The 15197-nt window shown below is 34.0% G+C and overlaps 1 protein-coding gene across 1 annotated transcript in view; it reads right to left on the bottom strand.

Moving 5' to 3' along the window:
* Spt5 (Transcription elongation factor subunit Spt5) overlaps positions 1 to 15197 on the bottom strand; it is a 428434-nt gene that overhangs the window by 223389 nt on the left and 189848 nt on the right. The window contains 1 exon segment of the mRNA XM_090408290.1: positions 1908 to 2013. Coding sequence (XP_090264416.1) covers positions 1908 to 2013 — 106 coding nt within the window.

Here is a 15197-nt window from a genome sequence, read left to right as displayed (position 1 = left end):
CTAGCTCTTGTTCTGCGTATGTGATGTATCTTCTATGTTCCTCAAGACATAATTCGATGGATTTTTCCGTCTGGCCAAAATAAGGTTTATCGCATTTGCACCAAATTCGGTAAATGCTCGGATATTTAAGGTTATCATGTCTTTGTTTGGGCCTACTTAGCAAGGAACAGAGTTTCAAAAGAGGAGTGAGTGAATGAAGTCCAGATGTTGTATTTCTTAAGAACTTTGGCCAATTTGGGCAAAACAGAGCTAACTATGGCTCTTATTGTTTGTTTCAAATAACCATTTTGTTGAAAAGTAGTAAGAAGAAACTGAAGCTCTTTATTAATATCTTCTTTTTCACACAGGAGTAAGTGAGCACATTTTCCTAGCGTAGAGATAATACCAAGTTTTTGAAGTGGATAGTGATGGAACTGTGCATCGAGATATCTATTGGTGAGTTGGTTTTCTGTAAATTGAGATTTTTAATTTCTCAGAAATGCAAGTGAGTTTAACATCCAAGAATGAGAGAGCCATCAACCTATAATTCTGCAGTAAATTTGATATTTGGGTGTTGACTGTTGAAGTGGTCAAGGAAGTTCTGAGATTCAGGACCATGGCTCCAGATTAAAAATATGTCATCGATATATCTTTTCCACATTTTTGGTTTCAAAGGAAAGGAAGTGATAGCTTTTTCTTCAAAAGATTCCAAATATATGTTTGCCAGTATGGGTGATTACGGTTACCCATGGCTAAATCAGATTTTTGTAAATAGTGTCTTTAAACTGGAAATAGCCAGAGTTAATACAGTGAGTTAATAAAGACATCTTTTTTTTTTTTTTTTTTTTTGATAATTTACCTATAAGCAGCAGCAACAGCATAAGAACTTTATCTGTAGGTACATTTGTGAACAGGGAGACAACATCAAAACTAGCCATAATTTCTTATTTTTTAATATTTTTATTTTTTTTACACTTCAATCAATGGAATCTTTTGAAGAAAAACCTATCTCTCCTTTCCTTTCTGTTATGTTCTCAGTAGATAGGTAGACACTGCACAACAGTTCGTCTGCAGTTTAGACAATTTTCCCAATATTTAGATGTGTTAATATAATTTTTCCGTCTCTTTGCTGTAATTCACCATTTCCAATTTTTAACAATTTTAAGGAAAAGGAGACTCTAATGTGCATTAATCTCTCCTTTTCATGTAAGTGAACATGCATATTGGTTTTGAGAGAAAACTTCTCTATATCATGTCATATTGATGATTTCTTAAGGCAGGCATCGACTTCGTCCGACTTGGTTCCACAGGATACAACAGGCAGTGTTTGTTGAAAGTCACCCGCAAATAAAAGTTATTCCACCCATTCTTTGATCATCTGATCTGATATCCTCAGTGTTCTGTCAATCACTTCAACAGATGTTTTATGGGACATTGTACATTCTTTCCAAACAATCAAAGAAACCTTTTGTAATATCACAATATCTAACAATAGAATTTAACAATATCTGGCCACAGATATTGTTAAATTCTGTTAATAATATCCGTGGCCAGTAATCACAATATCTAACAACAGAATTTAACAATATCTCAAAAAATGTAACAATATCATTGTTACATATTTTGAGATATTGTTAAACTGCAGTAAGGGCCGTGAAGGGAGGTAAAAAAAAATTAATCACTGCTCCATAATCTGGAGGTGTACATTGATGAAAATGCATCGATATATATATATACATATATACACATGCATACACGCTTTCTGTAGGGGAAAGATTTCAGACTGAATGTCTATTCATTAGGATATTTAAAAACATCCATACACCAAAATCAATTTTTTAACTGTTAGTATGAAAAAACTTAGACATTTTTTAAGTATTTTGTTTTCTTTTGAGAATAGTTTAGTAATCAAGAATACAAATACTCACAATTGCAGACATTGCAAAAACCTTGTAAAGGAATCCTTTACGGCTGTATCTGTTTCCCTCAAATATTAAGAAATCACCATCAGTAGTTACTTCTCCACCAATTGCCCTAAAATCAAATAAACTGTTTCTAAAACACTATAAGGAAAATGGTTCAGAAGAAGCACTTCTAGATTAGGTTGTTTAGATAATCCAACACAGTTATATTTTCTCACTGATTTACTATCAACAATTTTATTCCAAACTGATCTATTGTTTTTTGGGTTCCTAATTTGATCACTCCTTTCTCTTTCATATTTTGGGGAAACCTTACATCTTACTAACAATCTGCCTTTGAAGTAGAAGAAAATTAATGCACAAAAAAGAACACAAGGATATGCTAAGCAAAAGCTACTGGTGAAGTTCAAATGAGACTCTGATTTTAATAATTTATTATTTCATAAAAATAACAAATATAGAGTCAATTTTGATTATGGAAAACCCAATAAAGGTCACAAAAATAATTCGTCAGAACAGATAGTTTGCTATATATTAATTTCATTCGGAGCAACATTGTGTATAAGAGGTATTGTTAGGACTTTCTGGAAGTCTGTTACATTGAGAGACTTTCTTATAATCATATTTTCTGTACTGAGAGATAACTGCAAATTTCTTTGAATCAAAAATGAACTTGAACACTTATTATCATCATACCTGCCTTCTAACAGAATTTAACCAGGGATGGCAATGGCATAAATAACACAAAATTACTAAAATTCACATTGGGAAAATATATGTAACTACTATTAAATGTGTTTAAAGTCTATTGTATTGTTTGTTAGAAGAAAAACCAATCCATCAGACACAGTTTGAGACCAAATAATTCGATGCTCTGAGAGAGAGAGAGCAACTGGACCATATATTAAGCAATTATCACTGTGGTCAAACTGATATGTGTAGTGTGAGATCTGCCACCAACAGGGCTGGCTTGTGAATGTTCACTTGCAGTTCTTATCTTGTCTGCCTGCTTCACTCTTTCATTCTATTACATTTTTTTTTTTTTTATATATATATATAATTTATTTATTTTGCAAACATTTATCCTAAGACTATTCAGTCCATTGCCCAAGAATGCCCAATCAGGCCCCCTAGGTGGTGCAATTTAGGAGTTCAGGCATTGCATTTCTTGTATTTATCCTTGTATTTCCTTGTATATCCTTGTATTTCTTCCCATTCATTTCTCTTACTCTGTATACCTGCTCTTGATAATGCTAATCTGACTTTGGTGAAATACAGAAAACAGTGGTAAAATTATTTTAACATTACATCATCTCTGTTGTCACCTCATTCTTAAATTTACTAATATGAGCATCAATCACTGCACACCTAAATTAATATAATGCAATGAAAACATGACATCATCAGAATAAAATGAGATTAAATGTTTTAACAAACTATTTTTTTTTAAGAATCCTAATATTATAATTCATATAATCAATTAGTATATGGGTATCCAATGGAGTAAAAAGACTGATCAGAGTAGATCCACATGACTCACCATGTCTCTCCTTCAGCTTAATTCATTGACAAAGCTCTCATAACCATCTCTGGCAACCAATTCGCAATCATTCACCAATCATCCAAGAAAAAATCTTGTCCTCACATCCTTCTTAACCACACTCTTGTTATAAACTGCAGGGATAACACCTTGTTCTCTTTCTCTCTCCCTTTTCTTAGCACATACAGAAAAATATTTTGTGCATCAATTCTGTAAGATCTCTTTAGTACCTTACATTATTATCATATCCCTCTTTACCACTTATCAATAATTTTGTGACCGAAAAACCTGCAATCTATTCTCATAAGAAGTATTCCACAGAAATGTTATTGTTATTCACCTATCCACCATTTACTCATCCCAAAGAAATCCAGTTAACCAAACCTGTACACACCAATTCAGAGATGCCTTATAAAGAGGAGAAACTCATCTACTTTTTTGTATGTGAATCCTCACCACAAAAAAGGATGTAAAATGTGGTACATTAGTTTGCTATTTAGAAGGTTGTGTTTTTTGTGCCATTTCATGATACATAAAAACATCTCTGCCCTCTTAACAACTAGTCAACTTGTCAACTCCATAATATATTAAGCATTGCTAATCTATTTGTGACAGTTTCCTCTGTCGCATCCAATGCAAGTATCCTCCTCCCACACACAGCACCAAATGACTATATACAAGGGTGGTCTGAAAAGTTCTCAGCCTTGACCATACATGGCAACACTATTAGCAAGATTTTTTTTTTTTTTTTTTTTTTTTTGTACATGACAGATGTACCAACTCAAGTCATAAGCACCCATCTGAAATTGCAAGTCATTCTATCAAGTAGTTAGTTTTACACAGCTGAAGCAAAAGTGTTGTCTGTATCCCTTGAAATGGATAAAATTGAGTATTGTGTGGTTATAAAATTCTTTGTAAAAGAAGGTTTAACACCAAAAGAAATTCATTCAAAGTTCATAAAAGCTTATGGGCACTCCTCTCTTTCGTTTACGACAATTAAGAAATAGGCTGCTGAGTTTAAACATTGCTGTACCAGCCTTGAAGATGATCCACCTGAAGGACGTCCAAAAAGTGTAACAACACCAGAAATCATGAATCAAGTGCACGATATGATATTGGATGACGGGTGAGTCAAAGTGCGTAAAATTGTTGAGACTATAGGCATTTCAAAAGAACATGTAGGGTATATTTTGCATGAAAAATTGCAAATGAAAAAGCTTTGTGCAAGATGGGTGCTGTGCTTGCTCGCAGAAGATCAAAAATGCACTCGCCTGAATATCTCTGAACAGTGCTTGGAGCATTTTAACAAGAATAAAACTGATTTTGTGCTTCAATTTATTACTATGGATGAGACTTGGATTCACCATTACACACCAGAATCCAAAATCCAGTAGTCAAAACAGTGGATAGAAGCCAGTTGTTCAGCCCGAAAGAAGACAAAGTCAGTTCCATCAGCAGGAAAGGTCATGGCATCGGTGTTTTGGGATGCTAAAGGTATTTTGTTTATTAATCATCTTGAAAAGGGTAAAACAATAACCAGGGAATATTATTCCGATCTTTTAACCAAATTAGATGAAAAAATTTGTGATAAAAGACCCGGTTTGCAGAAGAAAAAAATCATCTTTCATCAGGACAATGCACCTGCCCACAAAGGTGTTTTGGCAATGGGAAAATTAAGGGATCTGCACTATGAATTGTTGGAACATCCACCCTATTCCCCAGATTTGGCTACCTCTGACTTCTATCTCTTCCCAAAACTAAAACTCTTATTCGCTGGTCACCATTTTTCTTCGAATCAAGAGGTGATTGCCTCTTGATTTGAAGAAAATCAGACATTATCCCGTCCCTATAGTGAGAACCACTACAGGGATGGGATAATGGTGCTGGAGCATCCTTGGAATAAATGTATTAGTCTTAAGGGAGATTATGCTGAAAAATAAAAATAATTTTGAAATTATAAATTCGTTGTTTCATTGTTAGGCCAAGAACTTTTCAGACCACCCTCGTATATAGTCTGTAAAAATTTATAAGATAATATGCATTCTATACAATGTTTGCTTGTTAACTGTTTGGATATAGATTTTCCATTTTAGATTATAATCCATGTGTATGCCCTGATACTGGTAGCTGGTGACACTCTGAATAGTTTTGTAACTGCATTCACTTCTGGAATCACAGGAAGTGGTATGGTATGATATTTAATTGGTAGGATTGCTTTTCTACTCTTCAGTTCAAATAGGATAAAGGTAGTTTTCTGAATGCTCATTTGGATTTTGTTATCACCGAACCATGTAGGCTTAATAAATGAGATTCCATGTTATACTTTAAGGTTAGCATGTCGCTTGATGAGGAAACTATTGCAGTATCATCAGCATAGCTCATTAAATTCCCTTTTGATTCCAGTGAACAGAAATCATTTATATAGATCACATTTAAAAAAAAAAAAAAAAAAAAAAAAAAAAAAAAAAAAAAAAAATGGTATTTGCTAAAGATAATGTTTATCTGAACTGTTTGCCAATTGTTTTCTAAATAAGTTTGAAACCGTAGGTGATGGAAATTCTCAATAACAATTTTTCTTTCTAATCTAATTTAACTGAGAAGTAACCTAATCAGAATAAAAAATATTTGCTAGCAAGCAAAAACTGCGATAGAGATAAATTATTCAAATGCATACATTCAGCTTACATAACTGGGAGTACTTAATTAAACAACTTTACAGCTGATCATAGCAGTAAGCATATGGCTAAGCAGTTACAAGCAAACTACAGTGTAACACTACGGCTCCTGGTATGAGAATAAACCTTTTATCCCCCACTTGGCAGTCTATAAAAGCAAAGGCAGAGCATGCTGTTTATTTTCTTAAAGGGATTATAGTTCAGAAATTAATTAGAAGTACAGGTATTTAGAAGATATCTACATACGGTGAGAACCAAGGAAGGTAGTGGTGGAAAAGTAAATCCAGTGCACTGAACAAATCTCTTACAATATATAAAAGGGCTAAGAAAAATTGTGAAAGGCAAGCTTAGTGAAGAATAAGCGAGATTCAGTCCAAACAGAGGTTGTTCAGGATCAGATTTCACTTTAAGACTGAAATAAATCAATGTAAAAGGCACATGACAAGGTGCCATGAGAAAAATAAATTAAAAACATTACAGTTATATGTGTAAATGGGACATCATATCAAGTAATACTTAATCTATATTTGAGAATTATAGGTCAGCAGTTAGAACTGAAGGAGAGGAGGAAGATATTTCCATGTTAAATCAGGTGTGCAATATGGGTACACATACACTATTATTCATTATCTATAAGGATCACATTATGAAGAAAAGTGGTATTACACCTGATATCAAAATTGGCTATGTTAATCCTTGCTTTTTACTTTATGCAGATAATGTTATAATTCTAAATAAACCCAGTACAAGTCTGCAAGACTAACTAAACTGAATAACTGTTGTAATAATTTGATAAAAAAATCAGCAATAAAAAGACAAAAAAAAATGAAAATAGGCAGAAACATTAAAAGCATCAACCATATCCTAAATGGAGAAAAGTAAATTACTTCAGTCATTTAGGCATAATTTTTAGTAAAAAATGCCAAATTAAATATGGAAATAGACAACAGAATCAGTAAAGTGGGTAAAGTAGGAAGTCAGCTGAATAACTGAGTCACATCCAGAAAGTATGGTCCATTCAGAATTTACTGCCAAATAACATACGGGAGAGGTGTCGTGCATTCGTGGTAGCATAGAGTAACTCATTAGCACTGTTGATCATTTTACTTTCATTCCATTATCATTTGTTGTCTTCTACGAATATTTCATAATGAGCGCTGTAATAAAAAAATCCTGCCAGTTGCGAGATTCGTGGTGTGATAGAGATTTTGCTAGCAGAAAAAAACAGTGCTGTAGAAATTCACCAACAATTGTATAAGGTTTATGGGCCTAATGTAACGAGTAACAGTAAAGTTAGACAATGGTGTTGTTTGTTTAAAGAAGGATACAACAATGTTCACAATGAAGAGCGCAGTGGTCAGCCAAGTGGTGAAAAATTATTTGGTGGACACAGTGAACATGAAAGTTAATTGTGATTCCTTGCTGAAGAAAATCAATGAGAAAGATCAATTTTCTGTCCCAGACGACAGTGGCCAACATTTTTTGAATGAGAATAACTGATTTTTTTTTTTTTTTAAATAGGTGATGAATGGCACTATTGTATTGTTCTTTTGATTCGACGTTTGCATATGAAATTTCACCACAATATGAGAAAAATGTTTATTTCTTTCATTTTCGTAACACTTCAAACATTTTGGAACTGATTCTACTCATAGCTGTTGATGCGCATTGGTCAGCATTTGTGGGACATATCTGGCATAGAATTTCTTATATCCCAGCTTTTTTGTCACAATTTCATGAATGACTGAAACTTCTGGGAATTCAAAAGAAAGTTCAATAATTGTGAAACGACGATCTCGCGAATTTGTGTTCACTCTTTCCACCACATTCTTTATTGTGAACATTATTGTGCTCTTCTTTAAACAAATGACACCAAAGCCTAACTTCTTCTGTCATGCATTACATTAGAGCTGTAAACCTTACACAGTCGTCAATGAAGTTCTGCAGCACTATTGTTTTCTGCTAAAACAAACCATATCACACCATGAACCTCAAAACAGACAGGAATTTTTATCACAGCACTCATTATAAATTATTCACAGAAGACAACAAAGAATAATAGAACAAAAGTAAAACAGTAAACAGCTAGCTAATGAATCATGCTATGACTCATTGCCGTTTATGGGCTTACAGGCTTACCCATAATTCTTAACCTTATATCTTATTTGGCAGCAAATTTCGAATAGACCTTACTTTTTTGTATGTGCCCTGTATATGGAATAAGAAAGAAATTAGTCAAAACATTAAATTAGCTGCATACAAGGCAGTGATCAAATCAATTTAAACTTATAGATCTGAGAGCTAGTTTAGAAATAAAACACTTGATCAAAGACTGGAGATCAGAGATATGAGAGTTCCGAGAAAAATTAAGAGTGAACAGATGGTATCAATGGCCATTAAAAATGAGGATATTAGGAAAGAACTTGCCACTATTAGCATTCAGGAATGTGTCAGCAGAGCTAATCTCTGATGGTATGGTCACTTAAACAGAATGGTAGAGGAAAGATTAGAAAGGAGCAAAACAAGTTTTTTTTTTTTTTCAGGTTGGCAGGAAAAAGACCCAGAGTAAGACCAAGATGTAGGTGGATTGATACAGTAAAAAGTGCCTTAGAAGACAGAAATATAACATCTGATAATTTATCAGATCAAAGCAATCTATTATCTTGGAAGATAACAATTACTTTGGAGGAAAATTCTCAATCGGAAGTTAGTAATGGCTCCAACTCAACATCTAAAAGAAGAATAACCCCAATATTAGATGAACTGAGGATAGATAACATCAATATAAGAAGTGTTAATGGAAAGGAAATCAAACTTCCAGAAAAAATTGAAAAGTATCATGTGGACATAATTAGCATTACTTAGACAAAGACGACAAAAAACATTCAAATCTTACTAAATAATAAGTATAGCATGTTATATTCAGGAAATAATGTTCAAGGAAAAGAAGGAATGGCGATAGCATTCAACAGCAAACATGAAGATAACTTTCTTGATTGGAAGGCAGCTTCAAGTAGAGTTATGTAGGCACTCTTCAAAATGGAAATGGACAAAGAAACTTATTTGTGCTTATGATCTCACTGAAAGTTCTTCTAAGAAAGAAAAAAATGGAGGAATTTTGAGTCATCAGAACAGGCAGCTGACATAAAGAAAATAGAGAAAATGGGTCCTTAGAGATCTGAACAGCAGAGCAGGAAATGAATACAACCAGGCATATTATGAACATCTTGGGAAAATTTGGACATAAGGGCAAAGATGATAATAATAATAGTAAGTATTTATTGAACTTCTGCTCAGGACAATGAATAATCATTACTAACACTATGTTTCAACATAAAGATATGCACATCTTTATGTTGTTCATAAAGATGTGCATAGAAAGAAGACAAGAAATAAGAAAAGCCTCATTGACTACATCATTGTTGACAGTGATATCATCATGCTGGTTCAGGATACACTCTTGTATCCTGAACCAGCATGAGGATTTGAAATTAGAAGTGACCATTATTACTTAGTACTAAGCAGGATATAAATGCATATCACATTGAAACAAACAGTAGGTAATAAAGTTTTAAAAAGAATTAAAGTTGAGCAGCTTTTACAGGTAAATTATAGACTCAACTATACAAACATTGCTGAAGAAAAAATGGAACAAAATTGAAAACAAGAACCAAACCTTGGAGTCTCAATAGTAACTTTGAAAAAGACATTGACTGATTCAGTTACAGAAGTATGTGGTGAAGTTGTCTGCAAGGATAGAAAAATAAGAATACCGTGGTGGACACAAGAAGTTAAAGAAGCATGCCTGGAAAAGAAGAAAGCATAACCAAAAGTTCCTAGCAAATAAGCTGACAGATACCCTAAAAGAATACAAAGAAAAATGTAAGAGAGCTTAGCTATGTGTAAAAGTAGCTAAACAAAAAGTCATGGGAAGACATTGATAAGAGTATGGAAAATAAATATCAGGAAGGCAACAAAATGTTCTGAAGGCTAATAAAGAAGCTTAGAAATGTATGAAAGGGTATTGTAAAAGGAATCAAAGATGATTAAGGTAACACGAAAACTGAAGATAAGGATATCCTAGACTGTGAAAGGAACCAAGTAGTGAAAGAACCATGCTAAAAATTTTCAAGAGGAATGCAAAAAAGGGGTATATATCAATATTTGAGGAAGAAAAGCCATCAAAAACTTGAAATGTGAAAAGGCAGCCGGAGTAGGTGATATTTGACCAGAAATTCTCAAGTATGGAGGTATAAAGGTCTTACAGTGGCTGAACTGCATAATTCAGATGGTCTGGTAAGAAAGTCAAATTCATGATGATTAGAGTAAAGCTCTCATTGTGTCCATCTTTAAAAAAACGGAATAAAGCTGAATGTGAGAATTACAAAGGAATATCTCTACTAAGTGTTTCAGGTAAGATTTATACAAGCATACTTGAAAAGAAGTTGAGAAAGATTGTGGAGATTCTACAAACATGGAGAAGAACAAGCTGGGTTCAAGCCAAATAGATGTTGTCAAGTTCAAATTTTTACTTTATAGTTGAGAAATCAAAGTTGGGGCTTCTGACCTAATGCCAGTCCTCACCTTCTCGTGGTATGCCCTGTTAGTTGAGCAGCTTTTACAAGTAAATTGTAGACTCAACTATACAAACATTGCTGAAGAAAAAATGAAACAAAACTGAAAACAAGAACCAAACCTTGGAGTGTCAATAGCAAAACTTTAAAGAAGACATCGACTGATTTAGTTACGAGGATGGGCTGGGAATTTGGGATTTAGCCGACCAAATTGTATTCTAATTGGCTTAAACCAAAATTTCAAATGATGGTACAACATGACAGAATTTCATGCCGGCTTGGGCTTCGCCAGGGAACCAAGTCAAACAACAAAAACTCAGCTACTGGAATAAATCCTAAAACTTACCCCAACTCAACATCACCAGAGTTCAAGATTGCTACAATCAACATAAGAAGCCTGAATGGCAAAGAAATGTAATTGGATAAGTACTAGATCGACATAATAGGAGTGACTGAAACAAAAAAGACAAAAACTGGTGAGATCTTTCTGACCAATAAATACAAAATGTTATATTCAGGCAATGACAATCAAGGAAAAGAAACAGTAGACATAGTATTCAGCACTAAATACCAGGCTAATCTTCTTGAATGGCAGCCAGTCTCAAGTAGAGTGATGTGGGCAAATATCAGAACGGAGAACTGGACAATGAGACTTATTTGTGCTTATGGTCCCACAGAAGATTCTACTAAGGTAGAAGTGGTGGAATTTTTTTTAGGCTTTAGAGAAAGCAACTGACACAATGAAAAAGGAAAAGTTGGTCCTTGTGGGGGATCTGAATAGTAGAGTAGGAAATGATTGTCAAAGATACAAAAATATTTTGGGAAAATTTGGAGAAAAGAGCAAAGCTAATAATAATGGCAAATACCTGTTGGATTTCTGCTCAGAACATGAAATGGTTATTACTAATACCATGTTCCAACATAAAAATGTGCACAAATTCACATGGAGAGAAGAGGCAAGGAATACGAAAACTCTCACTGACGGTGTCATTGTTGCCAGTGACGTTTTCTCCCTGGTGCAGGACACTAGATTGTACAGAGGATTTGAAATTGGAAGTGATCACCATTTAGTCTTGAGCAGAATAAAACTGAATTTCATATGGAAAAGAAGAACATGTAAGAAAGTTTTAAAGAGAATAAAAGTTGAACAGCTCTCAGATGTGAACTGTAGACTAAAATACACAAATATTATTCAAGAAAAAATGAAAGAGTTTGAGAGCAGGAACCAAACTTTGGAGATTCAGTGGCAAGCCCTGAAGAAAACATTGATTGATTCAGCCAGAGAGGCATGTGGGGAGCCGGAGAGGTTGTGAGCAAGGATAGAAAAATCAGAACTCCATGGTGGGTATAGGAAGTTAAAGAGGCAGTGAAGTAAAAGAAGGAAAACTTTTGTATCAAAAGTTCCTGGCAAATAAGTCAGCTTGTGCTCTTAGAGAATACAGAGACAAATGTAAGAAAGTGAAACACTGTGTAAAACTGGCTAAACAAAAGTCGTAGGAGGACTTTGGCAAGAATATAGAAAAGAAATATCAAGAAGGTGGCAAGATATTCTCGAGGTTTTTGAAGAAGCTCAGAAATGGAGGAAAGAGTGCTGTAAAAGGAATTACAAAATTTTCTTCCTAAATTATTCTGCTGTATTTTCCTTTAAAATACACTTATATTGCCCTAAAAATTTTCTTGAGTAATAAAAGCCAATGTATTTAAAATAAGGGACACTCCTAAACAAAAACAGGCTAAAATAGCCATAAAGGTAATGTTAGATATGACAATATCCCAGTGATCACATACAGAAGATTAATTTGGAAGCAAATTGTTGATAGGAGATTAATAATATTTAAACGTAATCATGTAGTTCTCTCAATAGCAACCAGCACACCCTTTAGGAATACACATCAGAAGATTGATGGTTTTTTCCTCCTTTGTATTTTTATTTATTTTTTAAGTCATCATCATGCTTGTCAAGGATTTAGGCCTAGAGCAGCCTGTTCCAGTCTTAGAAGTCATCATTGACTCTCTTAAGAGGATGTCCTGGTTTTCTTTTTGTTTTCATTCTTTCAACGTGTTCCATCCATTTATGTTTATATTTTTTAATTTTTTCTATTACTCATTCTTGAATTAATTCTTTCATAATTTCTTTTGTGATCGAATACAGTGTGCTTGGAAGTTTTTTTTATAAACTTCATTTCAGCTGTTATTAATCTTTGTCTTTTTGTTTTATTACTTATTTTTAAGTAATCTGGAATTGCTATTTGAAAAACCAGTCACGAAACTTTTTCGTTGTTTGGTGTCTAGAGGTAAGGAAGCTTCAAGTAATAAAAGGTCAAAACAGAGAATTCTATCTTTTAAATTCTCCAGCGTGGAACAGCAAAGCTTCACATCACAAGTGTAGTTTGTACTAGTGATATGTATTGTAGTTATTGAGATTGAAATTTGAGATTCAGTCATCCATATTTTGTTTCGTTTTTCCATAATTTACTTCACCCATACCAATGTGGATGAAGAGAATGTGGATTTTTTTTTTTAATCAGTCCCATACATAAGTGGCTGCAAGGACTACAGCAAATAAATGCCATGTATCTGCTAAATTATACTGAACCTATGGCTGATTGTAATTCTGTTTATGGTTCATTTTCAAGAACATATGAAATAAAGTAGGGATATGCAGTGAGAATCTGAGAGAGTGTGGGGTTGATATAAGATACCCTCTTGCACATGTATTCATTCAAAGAGGAAACCCCATCCCAAGCATATATGCACACACATTAGTGCTCAGACTTCTCATCATCAAATTCTTGACATGTGCCCTCAAGGGATGTACAGGATATTATGATAGTGCTACATCAAGAACTTACATCATTACTAACTTTGTATCAGTAATTTTCCTTTAAATCAATCTGTTATCTGTCAAGACTCCAACATTATCAGATCTTATATTTCTGTCTTCTAAGGCACTGTTTACTGACTCAATCCACTATTCCTTGGTCTTTCTCCTGCCAGGCAGGCAAAGAACATTTGTTTGGCTAATCTTTCCTCTCCCATTCTTTTTAAGTGACCATACCACCTGAAATTAGCTCTGCCAACACATTCCTGGATGCTAACAATGTCAAGTTACTGTCTAATATCCCAATTTTAATATGATGTTGCCATTGATGCCATCTGTACATGCCCCTAATCTCTCTCTGAGGACTCTCATATCTGCAATCTCTAGTATTTGGTCAAGTGTTTTATTTCTAACCCAGCTCCCAGATCTATTAAGTTAAAATTGGTTTGAACACTGTCTTGCATACAGCCTAATTTAGTGTTTTGACTAATTTCTCTCTTATTCCATATACGTTTATTCAGTTGACTTCCTACCATACCAGCTTTGTTGATTCTGTTGTCTATTTCCATATTTCATTTACATCTTCACTAAAAATTGTGCCTAAGTAGCTGAATTGTTTACTTGTACAGGTTCGCCATTCACGATGCAGTTGATATTTTCCATGTTTCTGCCCTATTATCATTGTCTTAGTTTTGTTATTGCTGATTTTCATACCAAATTTATTATAACAGTTACTCAATTTAGTCAGGGAATCTTGAAGACTTGTACTGGATTTATTTAGAAGTATAACATCGTCTGCATAAAGCAAAGAACTGACATTAACATCTCCAATTTTGATATCAGATTTAATACCATTTTACTTTATAATGTAATCCATATAGATAACGAATAACAGAGAAGATAATGTACATCCTTGTCTGACACCAGATTTAATACCAAACCATCTTCAAGTACTTCCTTCAATTCAAACTACTGACTTACAACTGTAATAAAGACTAAGTATTGCTTGATACAATGCCCCATCGACAGCATATAACTGTAGCGTTTTGAATAGCTTTTCTCTTGGCACCTTGTCATATGGCTTTTGCAGATCTACAAAATTAAATACAGAACTTTGTTATATTCTCATGATTTGTCGTACAGAGAAAATCTGATCATGACAGCCTCTATTTGGCCTGAATCCAGCTTGTTCTTCACCAAGCTTCTCTTCCAAAATAATTCTCAACCGTTTCTCAAGTATACTTGCATAAATTTTACCAGGAACACTCAGTAGGGAAATACCTCTGCAATTCTCACATTCAGTTTTATTTCCCTTTTTTATATATGGGCACTATGAGAGCTCTACTCCAATCATCTGGAATTCGTCCCTCTGTCCAGGCCTTCTGAACTATGCAGTGCAGCCACTGTAAGACTTTTATACTTCCATACTTGAGAATTTCTGGTCGAATATCACCTACTTTGTCTGCCTTTCCACATTTCAGGCTTTTGATGCTCTTTCTGCTTCAAGTATGGATATGTATTCTTGAATGCATGTCTGGTCAGTGTTTTTTACCACTGTGCTGTCACTGCTCGTTTCATTTAGCAATTTTCTAATTACTCCAAACATTAAAGATATCTTTTTCCCCAATTTTCATGTCACCTTCATCATCTGTAATTCATTTTACAGCACTCTTTCCTCTATTTCTG

This window comes from Typopeltis vanoorti, chromosome 18 (assembly GCF_054136105.1).
Source record: "Typopeltis vanoorti isolate ZY-2024b chromosome 18, IOZ_Tvanoo_1.0, whole genome shotgun sequence".
Taxonomy (NCBI): Eukaryota; Metazoa; Arthropoda; class Arachnida; order Uropygi; family Thelyphonidae; genus Typopeltis; species Typopeltis vanoorti.
The sequence above is the reverse complement of the archived record's forward strand: the minus strand, read 5'-3'. Positions and strand labels throughout refer to the sequence as shown.